A 19,081-nucleotide genomic window follows, 5' to 3' on the forward strand; every position below is an offset into this window, starting at 1 on the left:
CACACACGCGGGCTGAAACTTTATTTGCCCTCCCGCGCACGGGACCCCGGACCCCGGACCCCCGACCCCCGACCCCCGACCCCGCCGCCCGCCCGGAGGCTCAGAAGATCTTCACCGACTGCAGCTGCAGGTCCCCGCCCACCTCCAGGAGGCGCACGCGCGCCGGCGGGATCCGGTAGCGGAAGTGGTGGTACTCCGAGTCGCCGACCACCGCCTGCGGGGCCGAGGGGGGCGGGGCGTCAGGGGCCGCGGGGCCCCGAGTCCCCGGGGGCGAGATGGGCCCCGATGGCCGTACCTCTTGTCGTGGTCCTCACCTGGGCCACCTGTCTGGCGCGGACGCGCGCTTAAGGCGGTGGCTGTTACGGCCCCGCCGGCGGCGTCCACGGCCTCCCTCCGGCCGCTCGCACTGAACGTGGGGAAGGGCCTGGTGCTGGACGCTGCGCAGCGACCACTCCCCGCGGACACGCGCGTCCCGGCCCAGTCGCCCAGCCATCCTGGCCCCTGCTCCGGGACACCAGGGCCCCGCTTCCCGCTAGGGGCCACCCACCCTCTGGGCGCTGGGCTCTGGCCGCCCGGTCCCTGCCACGGCCACACCCCTGCCTTCGGGCACACGTGGGGTTGCGCCAGGGGAAGAAGAGGGACGGACCGGACGTGGGCCCCGCCTTGCCCGGGCCTTTGCTCCCCACCTCCACCAAGAGCCTTCCTGGCTTGCCTGGACTGCAGGCGGGGCGGGGGTCTGGGCGCCCGCGCCTATGGGTGGCAGGGACTCACCTTGAACCCTTCTTCGGTGGCGATGAGGAGCACGTCGAAGGGCTGCCCATGCTGGAAGGGAATGCCTGAGCCGCGCTCCTCCCGGCCCCAGGTGCCCTGCTCCAGGCTGTTGAAGACCACCGTGGACTCGTCCAGCCGCGGGTTGAAATGGAGGGCAGCCTCCCCGCCCGGCCCCTCGCCGCACAGTAGGTTCACATAGAACCTGGTAGTGGGGGCAGGGAGGAGAGGATAAAGGTCACAGGCCAAGAAGCACCCTACCAAGATCAGGGACCAATGGTCAGGACTCCCCACCTCCAGGCCGTTCCAATTCGTAGGCACCGGAGAACGTCCCACGCCACAGGGGGAAGGGTTGTGGGCTGCTGGCCAGGGACCCACCCTCCAGGGCGTCCAACAGCTCCAGGGACCCTGGACCCTCATGCACCTAGCGAGGGTCACTATGCTATGGCCCCGGGTGCCCCTCATTTCCAAAGCCTCTAACGTTTGCCGTGGAGTCACGATGCCGATGGCCGGGGTGCTCTCTGTTCCTAGGGCATCCCCCTTGCCAGAGGGCTGGGCACAGCACCACGGGCCCGCACGTTTGCAGGCACCGCAGATTCCCAGGAAGCCTGCCCTTCCCAGACCCGGAAGTCCTACGACCGACCGCTTCGGCCTCCCAGGTGCCCAGGGCACCTCCAGGTCGCGGGACTTCTTTCCAGGGTTCCTGGCATTCAGACTGGGAGCCATAGGACTCTAGACGGGAGCCCTGGGATGGCTCTGGAAGCCCCAGATCCCTAGGGAGACGTAGGGACCCCAGCTACACAGTCACGGGACAAGTAAGTGAAGACTTCAGATTCCAGAAGGTCGGCGATGGCCCGGGGAGCCTAAGACCCTGTGGGCCAAGGTGGCTCTGGTGCCCTCGCGTCTGGGCCGCAAGAAGTCCGAGCCAGCTGAGCCTGGACACCTCCCAGCCTTACCTCTGGGGCCTGGGGTCTCACCTGCCGGCCTTTTCCGGGACGACGCCGCGAATCCTCATCACGGTGCCCACCCGGATGCCCTCGGGCAGCGACGTCTTGTGGGGCACGTTCTGCAGGTTCAGCGGCGGGGAGTCCGAGGGAACCGGGGGCGCGGACGAGAGACACACGTGGGTCGACCCCAGGCAGAAAGCATCCGGGACCCAGATCGGCCGAATCCGTGAGAAGAAAAGGCCCAGAGACCGAGGGGAGAGAGCCAGAGCCAGACCAAGAGTGGGAGAGCCAACCACGAGGGATCAACGGAGAAAGGGAGAATCCAGAGAGGCAGGTGGGAGCGTGGGGATGGGTTGGGTCCCCCCGGGAGCCACAGCCCAGACCCTTGGTAGCACACGCTGGCACCCACTTTGTCCTTCCCGGCGGGACACCTCAGCCAGGCCCAGCCCCTCCCCGAGTCCGGTGCCGCCTTGGGTCCAAGCCCCCCGGGCCCCGACGCCCCCCGAAGGCACTCACAGAGCTTCCCGCCATGGCTGGGATGCTGGGGCGACAGGTGTGGCCGCGGGTATGGCTGCTGGGACCTTAAGTAGAAGCAGAAGCAGGGCGTGGCGGCCCCCGCTGACTCACCCCCAGCCATTTCCACACCCGCCGCCCACACCTGGCACAGACCCTGGCCCTGGGGCCACCCGGCGGCCCAGCGCCTTCTTGCTGGGCCCGGGACTTCCCTCCACTCACTGAGGGTTCCCAGTCCACCGCCCGCCCCCTCCGTTGAGCTAAGAATCCTGAAGACAGTTAAGGACGAACCGCCAAGGACAGAGGGCACCCAGGGGGCCACCATCCATCCCGGCCATGTCCCTGCCGCTTGGCCCAGGGGAAAGGGTCTTTGCCCATTTTATCTTGGACACCTGGGGCCCCGAGAGGCCCACCCGGGGCTGGAAGCGGGGGCCCCTCTCTCCCAGGCTGGGACCTGCGCCTTGGGCTGAGGACGCGTCCACCGAAATTCCAGCTCACGCTCCCTCGCGTGACGGTGACCCCGGCAAGGACAACACTGTGCCCGCGGGGCTCCGGGGGGGGGCAGGACGTGTGCCTGATGAGCCGCGTCTCCCGGGGCCTAGAGCAGCGGCTGGTACACGGTCTGGGCTCCTCAAGTGCGCCTGAAAGACGAATAAGGAACGACACCAGCGCCTGGTCTGAGGCCCTGGGCGCCTGGCGCACACAGGGCCTCCCCGAGCGCTCACCGCTAGCCGAGCGGGGAAGGGGATCACTCGCCCCCACTTCACAGACCAGGAAACCGAGGCTCAGACACAGGAGGCCGTTTGCCCGAAGGCGCACGGCCGGGCAATCCCTGGGTGAGTGTCTCTCTGCCCTTCTTCAACTCTGGCGGGTTCCGCCTTGTTTCTTCTGTCCCTGGGAATGCCCTGGTGTCTCTCCCCGGCCCTCTGGCTCGGACTCTCTCTCCCTCCCGGGTGGCCCTGTCTGCTTCTCTTCCTCAACGCCAGGTCTCCTTCCTCCTCCCAGAATGGCTGCCGCTCTCCCAGCCAGGTTCGGGTCAGGGGAGGCAGAGGGGGGCCGTCCTGGGACCCAGCCGCGCCCTGACCCAGGAGCAGCGACGTGGGATCCTCCACTCAGGCCCACAGCCCAAGATTCCGTAGTCCCAGATTCCAGAAGAAGAATCCAGGATGGGAAGGGTGGGGTCAGAGGGAGAATGCTGAAAGAAGGTTCTGGAAGGTGGGGAAGAGGCAGGGTGGGGCAGCCACCCTGAGCAGAACCCCCTCCCAGCAGCCCAGCAGGCCTCCTGTCCACCCCCACCACCCCCTCCCAGCCTCCACTCCTGCCCCCCACCCCCCACCCTCCAGGGGGAAGAGGCCTGGGGCAGAGACCAGAATGGAAACTCTGGGTGGAGACAACCAGACTCAGAACCTGATCTGCCACCCGACTGTCCCCCAGGCCTCCCAGACTCTCTCCATCCCCACACCACGTGAGGCACCCCGGGGGTGGCAGGGGGCGGCGCAGTTTGGGGGCCAGGACCTCACACAGGGAGGCCGGACAGCTGCGAGGCGGGTGGGGGTGGCTGCAAGCACCCCAGTGTTCAGAGGAGAAGAGGGAGGCAGAGAGTGGGGCACCCTCTCAGCCTAGGTCCCACAGCAGGGAAGCAGCCCGGGGCTGGGCCGGGGTGGGGGGGGGCAGGTGGGGGCAGGGCTGGTCACCAGGACTTCCGGTAGAGAGGACAGGGGGCCCGAGGCCGGGGCACCCACACCCGGGAGCCGGCGTCCCCGAATCGAATCGTGGGCTCCACCTGTCTCGGATCTCAGGTTCGGGCTGTCCCCCTCGGCCGCCTCGCTCTCCACGTGCTCTTGGGGCCCCACGACTCGTCCTTCCCCGGATGTCTTCTTTGGGGCTGGATGTGTCTTCACACGCTGCCCACCTGCAAGTCCAAACTCGACTGTGACTTCGCTGTGGGCCCAAGTGTCAGCAGTCGATCTGTTATCAGTTGATGGCGGGCTCGTTTCTCAGAAGCCAGGCGCGCGCGCACGTGCCGGAGCCCCATTCTCTGGTGTGGATCATCTCTGCATCGGGTCTGGAATAATACTTTCAGGAGCACTGTTTCCATTCCCAGTGAGTCGTGACCGTGCCTGTGTCTCAGTCCTCGTGCTTTTTCCCCCCGAGCGATGCCTCGCATTCCGAAGACGCGCAGGTTGTAACAGAATGAGGGTGGGATTCGAGAAACGTCCCAACCCCCACCCCCACCGAGTTTCCCCGAGCCCCAGAGACAGCCAGCCCCCCTCCGCCCGCCCGGGACAGCGCTGCCAGTCTGGGCGTCCCGTGGCCACCGTGTCATGTGTCCCGGGAGTGGAGAGGGGTGGCCAGCAGGCTGAGTCTGCGGACCTTCGCCCTCCTGCAGGGAACAACTCCGGTGACTGAAAAGTAACCCCGTGTACCCACCGTGCTTGTGGGCATTGAAACCCCCAGGCCCTCTGCCAGGGTCAGCGTGTTGGGGACTTTGGGCCGCTTTTGTACACGGTGAACATCAGTCCGGGGGCCGCTTTGGTTTTATGTTGTTTTGTGGGAAGATTTTGGTTTTGAAGTGGTCTCCACGCCCGGCGTGGGGCTGGCACTCCCCACCCAGAGATCCGGGGTCCCAAGGTTCACGGAGCCAGCCAGGCGCCCCGCGGGGCTGCTTTGCTTTTGTAAGTGAACCTTCCAAGGAGGAGAAAGACACTGCTCAAATCTGACTCTTTCTTAAGCCGCGAATCCACTGGAAACTTACACTTCTATTTCTGGATAGAATACATTTCCCCAACCCCATCACCGCGGAGGGAAGCATTTTCTGTCATGCTTGCTTCCATTGATAAACTGAGGTCGTTAAACTCTCTTAGGTATTTTCAGCCGCATGTGGGACTTTAGCTTGTGTTACGTTTTAAGTTTTTCCATTGTCCATAAATTCTTCTAAGCCATAAGTAATTTTTCACTTCACACCGGATTTAGCAGTGCAGGGACTTGCTCCCTCCTCTTCCACCTTTGCCTCCTCCCTCCCTCCCTCCTTCCTTCTCTCCCTACCTTCTCCTCCTCTCTTCCCCCACTTTCCTTCTCCTCCCCCCCTCACTCCCCTACCTTTTTCGCTCCTCCCCTCTCCTCCCCTCTCCTCCCCTTTCCTTCCCTTCCCTCCATCCCCTCTGGCCACTCTACTCATTTCCATTCCCCTCCCTTCCCCTCCTCTCCCTTTCCCTCTCTTTCCCTCCACTCCTCTCCTCTCTCCTCTCCTCCCCTCCCTTCCTCTCTTCCCCTTCCCTGCCTCCCTTCCTCTCCCTTTGCCTACCTGAAGGATTGGGTCCTAGAGTCTTTCAGGTGGGACAGCCCTGCTTCTTGTGGGTGGGGATCTGGGTGGCCCTAGTGGGATGAGGGGGTGCGATTCCACTGTGGTGTCAGAGGGAATGGGTGAGGAGGGTGCTTGGAGAGGGTGGTCCAAGGTGGGGGGGGGGGACCAGGGTGGGGGGCGGATGGGAGAGGAGAAATCAGAACGTGGCTTTGATTTGGCGTCAGGCTTTCTTGGTTTCCTTGGCCTTCAGTTTGAAATGGCTCCTCAGTCTTCCTTTGTGTTTCAAGACCTTGACACTTGAGAAGCTTGGAGGCGGATGTCCCCTGGTCGCCAGCTACAGGTTAGGCACTGTTGGCTGAAGAGACACAGAAGCGACGGCGCCTGCCTCCTCCAGCTGCCTGGCCCCTCGCGTGTCCCATCGCTGGTGAGTGGTCTTGGATCACGTGACTAGCGGAACCTCCCCGGCTTCCCCTCCCCACCGTAAAGTTACCCATTTGTCCTTTGTCATCAGTAAGCATTTTGTGGGAAGCGCCTGGAAATTTTGCAAAGCTCACGTTCTTCAGCAAACTTTGATCATTTCTATCGTTTCCTCCTGCACATCTGCTATAGACTGAATGTTTGTGGCCCCCAGATTCCCTTGGTGAAACCGCGTCCCCAGGGGAATGGTATTTGGAGATGGGGCCTTTGGGAGAACATGAGGTCACGGAGGCCGAGCCCTGCTGAGTAGGGGTTGGTGTTCTTCTAAAGGGACCCCAGAGAGCTCCTTTGTCCCTGCAGCCATGTGAGGACAAAGCAAGAAGGATCCATCTGTGAACCAGGAATCAGGTTCACACCAGACACCCGATATGCTGGCGCCGTGATCGTGGACTTCCCAGCCTCCGGAACCACGAGAAATAAATTCCTGATGTTTGTAAGCCGCCGGTGGGTGGGATTTTTGTTATAGCAGCCCCGACAGAGTAAGACTACATCAGTATGGACCCATGGACTCATGGGGCTGTCCAAGGAGCCCCAGTGCCGTGAACGCTTCCTCCTTTCCCGACCCAGGAAGCTGTTCCAGGCGATGAGGGGGTGTGGGGCAAGCTGAGGGCAAGGTGCCGGTTAACAGTACCCCCCCCCGGGGGGGATATGTGTGATATTCCTTGCACACTCTCCACTACCCAAAAACAGGAAAGGACAAAAAAAACAAATGGTTAAACTGGGAAGAGTCTCCACCAGTTTATAAGAAACAGGCAATCCCATCCTGCCTAAAGTCCAGGAACTCCTTACAGTCCTTTTTTGTTTTTTTAATGTTTATTTTTGAGAGGGGGGGGGGGAATGGGGGAGGAAGACACAGAATCCAAAGCAGGCTCCAGGCTCTAAGCTGTCAGCATAGAGCCCATCGCAGGGCTTGAACTCACGAACGGAGATCACGACTTGAGCCTGGCTGCTTAACCAACTGAGCCACCCAGGGGACCCTGAACTTCCTACTGTCTTAATGTTAATGCTTTGCTAGAGGGAAAAACAGCCTTAGATTGACAATAGGTAGGCCTCCAGTAAGACTGTAAGCATGTGGAAACCTCTTTGGAAACTCTCTTGACTTTATCTACCCGCCCCCCACCCCGTAAAACAGTCACCCCCCCCTACATCTGCAGCGGCCCACGGGTCCTGTCCCCGTGCTTTAATAAAATCACCTTTTTGCACCAAAGACCTCTTCGAGAATTCTTTCTTGGCTGTCGGCTCGGGACCCTACGAGCCCCCCGTCACCCCAAAACTTCATCCCTGGCACACCTCATGCCTTCCCATTTGAGCCTTGGAGACAGCCTTTTCTACACATTTCTTTCGCAGAGAAAGGTGCAGTCCTTAGGAACCAAGATCTGGGCACGGGCTCCGCTCCCAGGCCTTGTCAGGGGGACAAGGTAGAGGATGTATGAACGCAGACACGTATCTATCCATCGGAGGGGAGGCAACACGGGACCTCTGCCCTCCAAGGAGTGTTCCCGCTGGGCCCGAGACTTGAACTGATGTATCAGGCGGACAGGTTACCTAAGTTTTACGTCACACTAGAGCCCTCAGCAGGAAATGAAGCCTCGAGGGGATGGCTGAGCGCACGTGCTTTTATATTAAGTTGAAGGACAGAGGCAACTGTGGAGAAGTAACCCAGCAGTTACGCGGGACGCTTGGAATCACTTTCACAGGGCCTGTTTGCATCGAATTCTCTGGGTCTCAACTTAGGATGAGAATGTCACTCTCCTACTGGCCCAGGGTAGGTATCTGTCACGTGAGAGTTTTTATCTCCTGTTTTCAGGCAGCAAATGGGAGGGTAGAAAGCCCTTCTTCCGCTGTTTCGCAAGAGCTATTAGTTCAAAATAATCCTTATGCTAAAAGGGCATATTTGGGGGTGGCACGTTTCGCACCCTTCAACAAACACGTTTCTACATCCGTATTTCTTTCGCTTTGGGTGTAGAATACTCACCAGTCACAGACGGGCAAAGGCTGCATTCCTACCTGGCCCCTGGTCAAATTCATAGAGACACAAAGTAGGAGGGGGGGTGGAGTGGGGGGCGGGGGGCCGGGGAGCCGGGCAGTTAGTGTTTAGCAGGTCCAGTTACAGGTTTGCAAGATGAAGAGAGTTCTGGAGACGGATGGTGGGGGCGGCGACACAACAGTGTGAATGTATTTTGTGCCACTGAACTGGACACGGGAAAAATGGTTAACATGGTGGGGCGCCCGGCATGGGCGGGAGGGGGGTTCAGCGCCCGACTCTTGGTTTGGGCTCAGGTCATGATCTCACCGTTCGTTTGTGGGTTCAAGCCCTGCATAGGGCTCTGTGCTGGCAGCTCAGAGCCTGGAGCCTGCTTGGGATTCTGTGTCTCCCTCTTTCTCTGCCCCTCCGTGCTAATGTGCAAGCACCCGCGTGTTCTCTCTCTCTCTCTCTCAAAATATAAACATAAAACAATTTTTTTAATTAAAAAAAGGGAAAATTCACACGTCCCCACACCTCCTCACCTTCTCGCTTTAAATACGCCCCCCGCCCACTGCCTCCTTGCAGACAGCCTCTCCTCTGCTGTCCTGACCGCTGCTCCCTTGGGGTCTGTTCAATAAACTTCCATCGCCTTTGTTCCGCCTCAGGTGAATCCTTTCACCTCCATGCCACTGGCTTCCACGTGATCCTCACCCACGTTTGGGGACCCCCATCTGATCGAGAGACAACCCATTTAGACACCACACGTATATATTTTATTTTATTTACTTTAGAGAGAGCGCACAAGCAGGGGAGAGGGCAGAGGGAGAGACAGAGAACATCTCAAGCAGGCTCCGTGCTCAGCACCGAGGCTCGATCCCATGACCCTAGATATGACCTGAGCAGAAACCAAGTGTCTGACGCTCAACCGACTGAGTCACCCATATTTTTATATTTTAACGTAATAAAAAAGATTTTAAGGAGACGCAAACCCCCCACCCCACCCCCACCCTCCAAAACCCCTCATGAAATACCGCCAGTCAGGTTCATGGTCATTTTCCCCTTTCCACACTAGAACTCTTCCCTCTGAATGTCACAGAAGAGACTCGCCTTCTGTGGTGGAAACCCACCCTGCAGTCACTCCCGCAGGGACCCTTTCCTCCCCAGCACAGACACCTCCGACTCCCCTGCTGGGGCTGGGTTCCCAAGGTCCAGCCGCCCCTCTCCCCTCACCCCCACCCTAGGTCCTGAGGACCACCCCCTTCTGAGCGCCCTCCTCACTCACTCCCTCTGACACGACAGCAGCTGGAAGAGCGTCCCCTCCCCTTGGCCAGCTGCTATCCTGCCCCATCCCTCCCCCCACCAAGAGGCAGCACCGGTCCCCCCACCTGATGGCCCAATCCCTCAGCCAAGGAAGGAGAGCAAAGGGAAGGGAGGGGAGGGGAGGGGAGGTGAAGGGAGGGAGGGGAGGAAAGAAGGAAAGGTGGAAAGAACAGGTCACTGGACTCCCACCTCAGGCGTGGAAACGGACCACGATCCCTTATTACTTGGAAGAACTGAGTGGACGATGGGAAACACTTCAAATTTAATACGTGGTGGGGGGCACCTGGCTGGCTCAGTCGGTTAAGCACCCAACTCTGGATTTCCGCTCAGGTCACGATCTCAAGGTTCATGGGTTCCAGCCCCACACCCAGCTCCTCACGGACAGTGCTTGGGATTCTCTGTGTCCCTCTTGCTCTCCATACCTCCCTCTCTCTTTCTCCATCTCTCAAAATAAATAAATAAACTTCAACACAAAAAACACGGTAAATCCCACATGCGGTTGAAAATACATAAGAGAGTTTAACGACCTCAGTTTATCAATGGAAGCAAGCATGACAGAAAATGCTTCCCTCCGCGGTGATGGGGTTGGGGAAATGTATTCTATCCAGAAATAGAAGTGCAAGTTTCCAGTGGATTCGCGGCTTAAGAAAGAGTCAGATTTGAGCAGTGTCTTTCTCCTCCTTGGAAGGTTCACTTACAAAAGCAAAGCAGCCCCGCGGGGCGCCTGGCTGGCTCCGTGAAGCTTGGGACCCCGGATCTCTGGGTGGGGAGTGCCAGCCCCACGCCGGGCGTGGAGATCACTTCAAAACCAAAATCTTCCCACAAAACAACATAAAACCAAAGCGGCCCCCGGACTGATGTTCACCGTGTACAAAAGCGGCCCAAAGTCCCCACCACGCTGACCCTGGCAGAGGGCCTGGGGGTTTCAATGCCCACAAGCACGGTGGGTACACGGGGTTACTTTTCAGTCACCGGAGTTGTTCCCTGCAGGAGGGCGAAGGTCCGCAGACTCAGCCTGCTGGCCACCCCTCTCCACTCCCGGGACACATGACACGGTGGCCACGGGACGCCCAGACTGGCAGCGCTGTCCCGGGCGGGCGGAGGGGGGCTGGCTGTCTCTGGGGCTCGGGGAAACTCGGTGGGGGTGGGGGTTGGGACGTTTCTCGAATCCCACCCTCATTCTGTTACAACCTGCGCGTCTTCGGAATGCGAGGCATCGCTCGGGGAAAAAGCACGAGGACTGAGACACAGGCACGGTCACGACTCACTGGGAATGGAAACAGTGCTCCTGAAAGTATTATTCCAGACCCGATGCAGAGATGATCCACACCAGAGAATGGGGCTCCGGCACGTGCGCGCGCGCCTGGCTTCTGAGAAACGAGCCCGCCATCAACTGATAACAGATCGACTGCTGACACTTGGGCCCACAGCGAAGTCACAGTCGAGTTTGGACTTGCAGGTGGGCAGCGTGTGAAGACACATCCAGCCCCAAAGAAGACATCCGGGGAAGGACGAGTCGTGGGGCCCCAAGAGCACGTGGAGAGCGAGGCGGCCGAGGGGGACAGCCCGAACCTGAGATCCGAGACAGGTGGAGCCCACGATTCGATTCGGGGACGCCGGCTCCCGGGTGTGGGTGCCCCGGCCTCGGGCCCCCTGTCCTCTCTACCGGAAGTCCTGGTGACCAGCCCTGCCCCCACCTGCCCCCCCCCACCCCGGCCCAGCCCCGGGCTGCTTCCCTGCTGTGGGACCTAGGCTGAGAGGGTGCCCCACTCTCTGCCTCCCTCTTCTCCCCTGAACACTGGGGTGCTTGCAGCCACCCCCACCGCCTCGCAGCTGTCCGGCCTCCCTGTGTGAGGTCCTGGCCCCCAAACTGCGCCGCCCCCTGCCACCCCCGGGGTGCCTCACGTGGTGTGGGGATGGAGAGAGTCTGGGAGGCCTGGGGGACAGTCGGGTGGCAGATCAGGTTCTGAGTCTGGTTGTCTCCACCCAGAGTTTCCATTCTGGTCTCTGCCCCAGGCCTCTTCCCCCTGGAGGGTGGGGGGTGGGGGGCAGGAGTGGAGGCTGGGAGGGGGTGGTGGGGGTGGACAGGAGGCCTGCTGGGCTGCTGGGAGGGGGTTCTGCTCAGGGTGGCTGCCCCACCCTGCCTCTTCCCTACCTTCCAGAACCTTCTTTCAGCATTCTCCCTCTGACCCCACCCTTCCCATCCTGGATTCTTCTTCTGGAATCTGGGACTACGGAATCTTGGGCTGTGGGCCTGAGTGGAGGATCCCACGTCGCTGCTCCTGGGTCAGGGCGCGGCTGGGTCCCGGGACGGCCCCCCTCTGCCTCCCCTGACCCGAACCTGGCTGGGAGAGCGGCAGCCATTCTGGGAGGAGGAAGGAGACCTGGCGTTGAGGAAGAGAAGCAGACAGGGCCACCCGGGAGGGAGAGAGAGTCCGAGCCAGAGGGCCGGGGAGAGACACCAGGGCATTCCCAGGGACAGAAGAAACAAGGCGGAACCCGCCAGAGTTGAAGAAGGGCAGAGAGACACTCACCCAGGGATTGCCCGGCCGTGCGCCTTCGGGCAAACGGCCTCCTGTGTCTGAGCCTCGGTTTCCTGGTCTGTGAAGTGGGGGCGAGTGATCCCCTTCCCCGCTCGGCTAGCGGTGAGCGCTCGGGGAGGCCCTGTGTGCGCCAGGCGCCCAGGGCCTCAGACCAGGCGCTGGTGTCGTTCCTTATTCGTCTTTCAGGCGCACTTGAGGAGCCCAGACCGTGTACCAGCCGCTGCTCTAGGCCCCGGGAGACGCGGCTCATCAGGCACACGTCCTGCCCCCCCCCCGGAGCCCCGCGGGCACAGTGTTGTCCTTGCCGGGGTCACCGTCACGCGAGGGAGCGTGAGCTGGAATTTCGGTGGACGCGTCCTCAGCCCAAGGCGCAGGTCCCAGCCTGGGAGAGAGGGGCCCCCGCTTCCAGCCCCGGGTGGGCCTCTCGGGGCCCCAGGTGTCCAAGATAAAATGGGCAAAGACCCTTTCCCCTGGGCCAAGCGGCAGGGACATGGCCGGGATGGATGGTGGCCCCCTGGGTGCCCTCTGTCCTTGGCGGTTCGTCCTTAACTGTCTTCAGGATTCTTAGCTCAACGGAGGGGGCGGGCGGTGGACTGGGAACCCTCAGTGAGTGGAGGGAAGTCCCGGGCCCAGCAAGAAGGCGCTGGGCCGCCGGGTGGCCCCAGGGCCAGGGTCTGTGCCAGGTGTGGGCGGCGGGTGTGGAAATGGCTGGGGGTGAGTCAGCGGGGGCCGCCACGCCCTGCTTCTGCTTCTACTTAAGGTCCCAGCAGCCATACCCGCGGCCACACCTGTCGCCCCAGCATCCCAGCCATGGCGGGAAGCTCTGTGAGTGCCTTCGGGGGGCGTCGGGGCCCGGGGGGCTTGGACCCAAGGCGGCACCGGACTCGGGGAGGGGCTGGGCCTGGCTGAGGTGTCCCGCCGGCAAGGACAAAGTGGGTGCCAGGGTGTGCTACCAAGGGTCTGGGCTGTGGCTCCCGGGGGGACCCAACCCATCCCCACGCTCCCACCTGCCTCTCTGGATTCTCCCTTTCTCCGTTGATCCCTCGTGGTTGGCTCTCCCACTCTTGGTCTGGCTCTGGCTCTCTCCCCTCGGTCTCTGGGCCTTTTCTTCTCACGGATTCGGCCGATCTGGGTCCCGGATGCTTTCTGCCTGGGGCCGACCCACGTGTGTCTCTCGTCCGCGCCCCCGGTTCCCTCGGACTCCCCGCCGCTGAACCTGCAGAACGTGCCCCACAAGACGTCGCTGCCCGAGGGCATCCGGGTGGGCACCGTGATGAGGATTCGCGGCGTCGTCCCGGAAAAGGCCGGCAGGTGAGACCCCCAGGCCCCAGAGGTAAGGCTGGGAGGTGTCCAGGCTCAGCTGGCTCGGACTTCTTGCGGCCCAGACGCGAGGGCACCAGAGCCACCTTGGCCCACAGGGTCTTAGGCTCCCCGGGCCATCGCCGACCTTCTGGAATCTGAAGTCTTCACTTACTTGTCCCGTGACTGTGTAGCTGGGGTCCCTACGTCTCCCTAGGGATCTGGGGCTTCCAGAGCCATCCCAGGGCTCCCGTCTAGAGTCCTATGGCTCCCAGTCTGAATGCCAGGAACCCTGGAAAGAAGTCCCGCGACCTGGAGGTGCCCTGGGCACCTGGGAGGCCGAAGCGGTCGGTCGTAGGACTTCCGGGTCTGGGAAGGGCAGGCTTCCTGGGAATCTGCGGTGCCTGCAAACGTGCGGGCCCGTGGTGCTGTGCCCAGCCCTCTGGCAAGGGGGATGCCCTAGGAACAGAGGGCACCCCGGCCATCGGCATCGTGACTCCACGGCAAACGTTAGAGGCTTTGGAAATGAGGGGCACCCGGGGCCATAGCATAGTGACCCTCGCTAGGTGCATGAGGGTCCAGGGTCCCTGGAGCTGTTGGACGCCCTGGAGGGTGGGTCCCTGGCCAGCAGCCCACAACCCTTCCCCCTGTGGCGTGGGACGTTCTCCGGTGCCTACGAATTGGAACGGCCTGGAGGTGGGGAGTCCTGACCATTGGTCCCTGATCTTGGTAGGGTGCTTCTTGGCCTGTGACCTTTATCCTCTCCTCCCTGCCCCCACTACCAGGTTCTATGTGAACCTACTGTGCGGCGAGGGGCCGGGCGGGGAGGCTGCCCTCCATTTCAACCCGCGGCTGGACGAGTCCACGGTGGTCTTCAACAGCCTGGAGCAGGGCACCTGGGGCCGGGAGGAGCGCGGCTCAGGCATTCCCTTCCAGCATGGGCAGCCCTTCGACGTGCTCCTCATCGCCACCGAAGAAGGGTTCAAGGTGAGTCCCTGCCACCCATAGGCGCGGGCGCCCAGACCCCCGCCCCGCCTGCAGTCCAGGCAAGCCAGGAAGGCTCTTGGTGGAGGTGGGGAGCAAAGGCCCGGGCAAGGCGGGGCCCACGTCCGGTCCGTCCCTCTTCTTCCCCTGGCGCAACCCCACGTGTGCCCGAAGGCAGGGGTGTGGCCGTGGCAGGGACCGGGCGGCCAGAGCCCAGCGCCCAGAGGGTGGGTGGCCCCTAGCGGGAAGCGGGGCCCTGGTGTCCCGGAGCAGGGGCCAGGATGGCTGGGCGACTGGGCCGGGACGCGCGTGTCCGCGGGGAGTGGTCGCTGCGCAGCGTCCAGCACCAGGCCCTTCCCCACGTTCAGTGCGAGCGGCCGGAGGGAGGCCGTGGACGCCGCCGGCGGGGCCGTAACAGCCACCGCCTTAAGCGCGCGTCCGCGCCAGACAGGTGGCCCAGGTGAGGACCACGACAAGAGGTACGGCCATCGGGGCCCATCTCGCCCCCGGGGACTCGGGGCCCCGCGGCCCCTGACGCCCCGCCCCCCTCGGCCCCGCAGGCGGTGGTCGGCGACTCGGAGTACCACCACTTCCGCTACCGGATCCCGCCGGCGCGCGTGCGCCTCCTGGAGGTGGGCGGGGACCTGCAGCTGCAGTCGGTGAAGATCTTCTGAGCCTCCGGGCGGGCGGCGGGGTCGGGGGTCGGGGGTCGGGGGTCCGGGGTCCGGGGTCCCGTGCGCGGGAGGGCAAATAAAGTTTCAGCCCGCGTGTGTGCGCCCCGTCTGTGCCCGGGTGTCCTTCGTCTGGACGCGGAGAGCAGGTTCAGAGCGGGGAAGACGCTGACGAAGGGTCACAGCGATGCCGCGGCCGGGGCGGGAGTGGGGCCCCGCGGCCTCGGAGGGCAGTCTGTGGCCGGGACGCCTCCGGAGGGTCGCGATCGGGTGGGGGTGGGCGTTGGCTGGTGTCCAGCGGCGCTTTTCCGGGCGGCCCGGCCCGGCCCGGCCCGGCGGTCGTGCGGTGGGGACAGCTGATGGGGATTTGGAGCGGGCTCAAGCTCCCCTCGGTGCCCCCTCTGCGGACCATCGGAGCTCCGAGCCGCTGCGTCTGCAAACGGGCGAATGAGTCCCCGCACGTCTGGTCCCTGAGACCCCGAAATGGTGGGGACGGTGCCTGGGCCTGTGCGGGCTCCGCGCGCCGCTGTCCCCCTCGTCTCACCTCTATCCCCGCTCTCCCGCCTCGGGTGCGGGGAGGGGGCTCGGGCGGGGGTGGGCGGGGCAGCGGATGGGGCGTCGCCGGCCTCCCAGCTGTGGCGGAGTGGGGACAGGCTCCCGCCCGTGTCCGCGGGGCAGACGCGCACTGAACCGGCACCTCCCGGAGGAGCTGCGTGGGGACGAGCGGGGGGTGTGGCGCGGTGCGGAGGCAGGGGGACACCACAACCAGGCCTCACGAGCCCCACATCCACTCTTCTGCACCTGTGCTCACTGATGGCCCCGGGCCCTGGCCCTGCGGTGTGACAACCAGGGGGTCTGAGTAGTGGGCGCTCACGCAGACGCCCAGTCAACCCCCACTGCCAGGCGATTTTCTAGTCGAAGGTGACTACTCATCGCTTAATGGCTATGGGTGGAGGGAAGTCGTGACTCCGCGATGCGACAGTCGCCAGGCTGGGTCCGTTATTATGAGATGGAGACCCGGCGCGCTGGCTGGTCCCCCACTGCGGCTGGAGCTCGGGTCCGGGTCTGGGCAAGTCTGGAGCCACGCCCCTGGAGGGTTTTGCCCGTAGTTTCCGGGCCGGCTTCCTTGCGAGGTACACGTCGCCTCCTTGCGGCGTCTGTCGAAGTTGCCACGCTGGCAGTCGGTACTGGAGGTAGGATTACCCTGGTTTCGTCTGAGGATGCAGAACTTTGTGGGGCTTCCAGATCTGGGCGAATTGGAGTCCTTTCAGCATCTGAACTTTTTCTGTACTTGAGATCTTCCACCTGCAGCAGCCCCTCTTCTTTCTGGGCCCTTCTTTGTATATTTTGGGTGGTTCTTCCTCTCCCAGTGGGAGACCTGAGAATATCTTCAGCCATTGGTACACCAGGGCTGTCTGTTAAATGAACTAATTTTTATTTTATTTGTCTGTGTCGTGTAATTTTGGAACGTTTAAGAATTTTTTGAGGGAGCCTGGGTGGCTCCATCGCTTAAACGAGGGACTTCGGCTCAGTTCATGATCTCTTGGTTCCTGGGTTAAAGCCCCGCATCACGCTCTATGCTGACAGCTCAGAGCCTGGAGCTGCTTTGGATTCTGTGTCTCCCTCTCTCTCTGCCCCTCTCCCGCTCCCGCTCTGTCTCTCTCTCAAAAATAAATAAGGATTAAAATTAAAAAAAAAAACAACAGAAAGAAAAAAAGGAAATTTGGGTACCAACCCATATGGGACAAATTTCAAAAAGTATAGTGAAAAAGTAAGACATTGTTGGCACGACTGGTAAACTAGGTTGGATGATGGTGATTCATCCGTGTTAATTTCCTGATATTCACTTCTTTTTCTTTTAATGTTTATTTTTCAGAGAGAGAGAGACAGAAAATGAGCAGGGGAGGGGCAGAGAGAAAGAGAGAGACAGAGGGAGACAATCTGAAACAGGCTCCAGGCTCTGGGCTGCCAGCACAAAATCTGACACCGGGCTTGAACTTGGGAATGGCGAGATCATGACCTAGGCCGAAGTCGGGCGCTCAACCGACTGAGCCACCCAGGCGCCCCCCCCCCCCCGTTTTCACTTCCATCTTACCTTGTGCATAGTGGAGAATGTTTGTGTTTATACAAAGTATCATTACATATTATAGTATTTGGAGGTGAAAACGCAGCATGTTGGCAATCTATTCTCAGGAAGAAATTGAGGTTTGTGCTGTACTTAGAAACTTTTGCCATTTCAGGGGCTCCTGGGTGGCTCAGTCGGTTAAGCGTCCGACTTCGGCCAGGTCGTGATCTCACGGTTCATGAGTTCAAGCCCCGCGTCGGGCTCTGTGCTGGCAGCTCAGAGCCTGGAGCCTGTTTTGGATTCTGTGTCTCCCTCTCTCTCTCTCTGCCCCTCCCCAGCTTGTACTCTTTCTCTCTCTCTCAAAAAGAAAAAGAAAAGAAAAGAATTTCTTAAAAAGTTTGCCAGTTCAAATATGTGTATATATTTAATATATAGACCATTTGATTTAATTTGTGTTGTGAAAACACAAAATGTTGTGAAGTAGGGGCCCAACTTCATTCTTCTGCACATGGATTCCCAGTTGAAAAGACTATTCTTTCATCATTGTATTGTCTTTTTTTTTTTTCAACGTTTATTCATTTTTGGGACAGAGAGAGACAGAGCATGAACGGGGGAGGGGCAGAGAGAGAGGGAGACACAGAATCGGAAACAGGCTCCAGGCTCCGAGCCATCAGCCCAGAGCCCGACGCGGGGCTCGAACTCCCGGACCGCGAGATCGTGACCTGAGCTGAAGTCGGACGCTTAACCGACTGCGCCACCCAGGCGCCCCTCATCATTGTATTGTCTTGACGCACTTCTCAATATTTGATCATAGATGTATGTGTTTTTTTTTTCTGGAACTTCAAATCTATTCCATTTATCTACACGTCTGTCCTTATCCTAATAATACCATCTTGATTAGTGTGATTTGAGTCCTTTAACTTTGTTCTTTTTCAGACTTGTGTTAATATCGAGTCCCTTGCTTTTCCATACAAACTTTATCTTTTTAACGTTTATTTATTTGTAAGAGAGCACAAGCGAGAAAAGGGCAGAGAGAGGGGGAGAGAGGATCTGAAGAGGGATCCACCGCTGACAGCAGCCCGATGTGGGGCTTGAACTCATGAACCGCGAGATCACGACCTGAGCCGATCGATGTCAGACGCTCGACCAGTTGAGCCACCCAGGTGCCCCTTTCCGGATAAACTTCAGAATTTCCTTGTCAGTTTCTGAAAAACAAAATCAGCTGTGATTTTGATAGGTACTGTAGACCAATTTGGGGAGTATTGTCGTCTTAACAATATTAAGTCTTTGGATCCATGAACATAGGATATCTTTCCATTTACTGAGGTCTTCTTTAATTTCTTTCAACAATAGTTTGTAAGTTTTAGGATACAACAGTGCCTGAATCCATTTTATTGTTTCTCTGATTCTCTAATTCACTTACATTTACTTTTGTGTTTATTATTTCTTCCACCCACTTTGTTGTATTAAAAACTTCTATATACTTAGTTTACTGTGTCATTCTTTCTTATTTAATAACAACATAATTTAATTCTATTAACATAGCTCTGATAATATATTCTATGCATTATAATTATATGCATTTTTATTTTTTTTATTTACTTAAAAAATTTTTTTTAACGTTTTATTTATTTTTGAGACAGAGAGAGACAGAGCATGAACTGGGGAGGGTCAGAGAGAGGGAGACACAGAATCTGAAACAGGCTCCGGGCTCCGAGCTGTCAGCACAGAGCCCGACGCGGGGCTCGAACTCACGGACCCTGAGATCATGACCTGAGCCGAAGTCGGCCGCTTAACCGACTGAGCCACCCAGGCGCCCCTATATGCATTTTAAAAAATGTTTTTCATTTATTTTAAGAGAAAGAGAGAGGGGCGCCTGGGTGGCGCAGTCAGTTAAGCATCTGACTTCAGCCAGGTCACGATCTCGCGGTCCGGGAGTTCGAGCCCCGCGTCAGGCTCTGGGCTGATGGCTCAGAGCCTGGAGCCTGCTTCCGATTCTGTGTCTCCCTCTCTCTCTGCCCCTCCCCCGTTCATGCTCTGTCTCTCTCTGTCCCAAAAATAAATAAATGTTGAAAAAAAAATTAAAAAAAAAACAGAGAGAGAGAGAGCAAGTGGGGGAGGGGCAGAGAGGGAGGAGACACAGAATTCGAAGCAGGCTCCAGGCTCTGACCTGTCAGCACAGAGCCCGACGCGGGGCTCGAACTCACGAACTGTGAGATCATGA

At 59.9% G+C, this 19,081-nt stretch overlaps 3 protein-coding genes across 3 annotated transcripts; 2 read left to right on the forward strand and 1 right to left on the reverse strand.

The window, feature by feature from the left end:
- Positions 1-2,352, reverse strand: LOC124511748 (galectin-7-like). The gene is made up of 4 exons (XM_047079115.1): positions 2,232-2,352; positions 1,746-2,016; positions 772-973; positions 1-214 (listed from the first exon to the last, which is right to left on the reverse strand). The coding sequence occupies exons 1-4, from the start codon at positions 2,350-2,352 to the stop codon at positions 101-103; spliced, it is 708 nt and encodes a 235-aa protein (XP_046935071.1). The 3' UTR covers positions 1-100.
- On the forward strand, positions 968-6,846 carry LOC124511155 (uncharacterized). Its single transcript, XM_047078107.1, has 5 exons — positions 968-1,583; positions 1,841-3,443; positions 4,028-5,092; positions 5,783-5,956; positions 6,310-6,846. Exons 2-3 carry the CDS (start codon positions 2,806-2,808, stop codon positions 4,635-4,637), a joined length of 1,248 nt encoding a protein of 415 aa, XP_046934063.1. The 5' UTR covers positions 968-1,583; positions 1,841-2,805; the 3' UTR covers positions 4,638-5,092; positions 5,783-5,956; positions 6,310-6,846.
- A 5,696-nt stretch (positions 6,847-12,542) lies between these two features.
- Positions 12,543-14,795, forward strand: LOC124511750 (galectin-7-like). The gene is made up of 4 exons (XM_047079116.1): positions 12,543-12,770; positions 13,061-13,149; positions 13,923-14,124; positions 14,682-14,795. Exons 1-4 carry the CDS (start codon positions 12,543-12,545, stop codon positions 14,793-14,795), a joined length of 633 nt encoding a protein of 210 aa, XP_046935072.1.
- The last annotated feature ends 4,286 nt before the right edge of the window (positions 14,796-19,081 follow it).

Source organism: Lynx rufus, unplaced genomic scaffold (genome assembly GCF_022079265.1).
Source record: "Lynx rufus isolate CCGP_SWC_20201006 ecotype Redwood Valley unplaced genomic scaffold, mLynRuf1.p SCAF_16, whole genome shotgun sequence".
Lineage (NCBI taxonomy): Eukaryota > Metazoa > Chordata > Mammalia > Carnivora > Felidae > Lynx > Lynx rufus.

What these genes read in the sequence shown, in the direction of transcription:
- LOC124511748 (XM_047079115.1), bottom strand. Translation starts at nt 2,352, where the DNA reads ATGGCTGGGGGTGAGTCAGCGGGGGCCGCCACGCCCTGCTTCTGCTTC. An exon ending in GTCCCGGAAAAGGCCGGCAG is followed by an intron (nt 974 to 1,745) that starts GTGAGACCCCAG and finishes CCCCACTACCAG; the next exon opens with GTTCTATGTGAACCTACTGT. An exon ending in CCACCGAAGAAGGGTTCAAG is followed by an intron (nt 215 to 771) that starts GTGAGTCCCTGC and finishes TCGGCCCCGCAG; the next exon opens with GCGGTGGTCGGCGACTCGGA.
- LOC124511155 (XM_047078107.1), top strand. Translation starts at nt 2,806, where the DNA reads ATGAGCCGCGTCTCCCGGGGCCTAGAGCAGCGGCTGGTACACGGTCTG. An exon ending in CTGAAAGAAGGTTCTGGAAG is followed by an intron (nt 3,444 to 4,027) that starts GTGGGGAAGAGG and finishes CTCGGATCTCAG; the next exon opens with GTTCGGGCTGTCCCCCTCGG.
- LOC124511750 (XM_047079116.1), top strand. Translation starts at nt 12,543, where the DNA reads ATGGCTGGGGGTGAGTCAGCGGGGGCCGCCACGCCCTGCTTCTGCTTC. An exon ending in GTCCCGCCGGCAAGGACAAA is followed by an intron (nt 12,771 to 13,060) that starts GTGGGTGCCAGG and finishes CTGAACCTGCAG; the next exon opens with AACGTGCCCCACAAGACGTC. An exon ending in GTCCCGGAAAAGGCCGGCAG is followed by an intron (nt 13,150 to 13,922) that starts GTGAGACCCCCA and finishes CCCCACTACCAG; the next exon opens with GTTCTATGTGAACCTACTGT.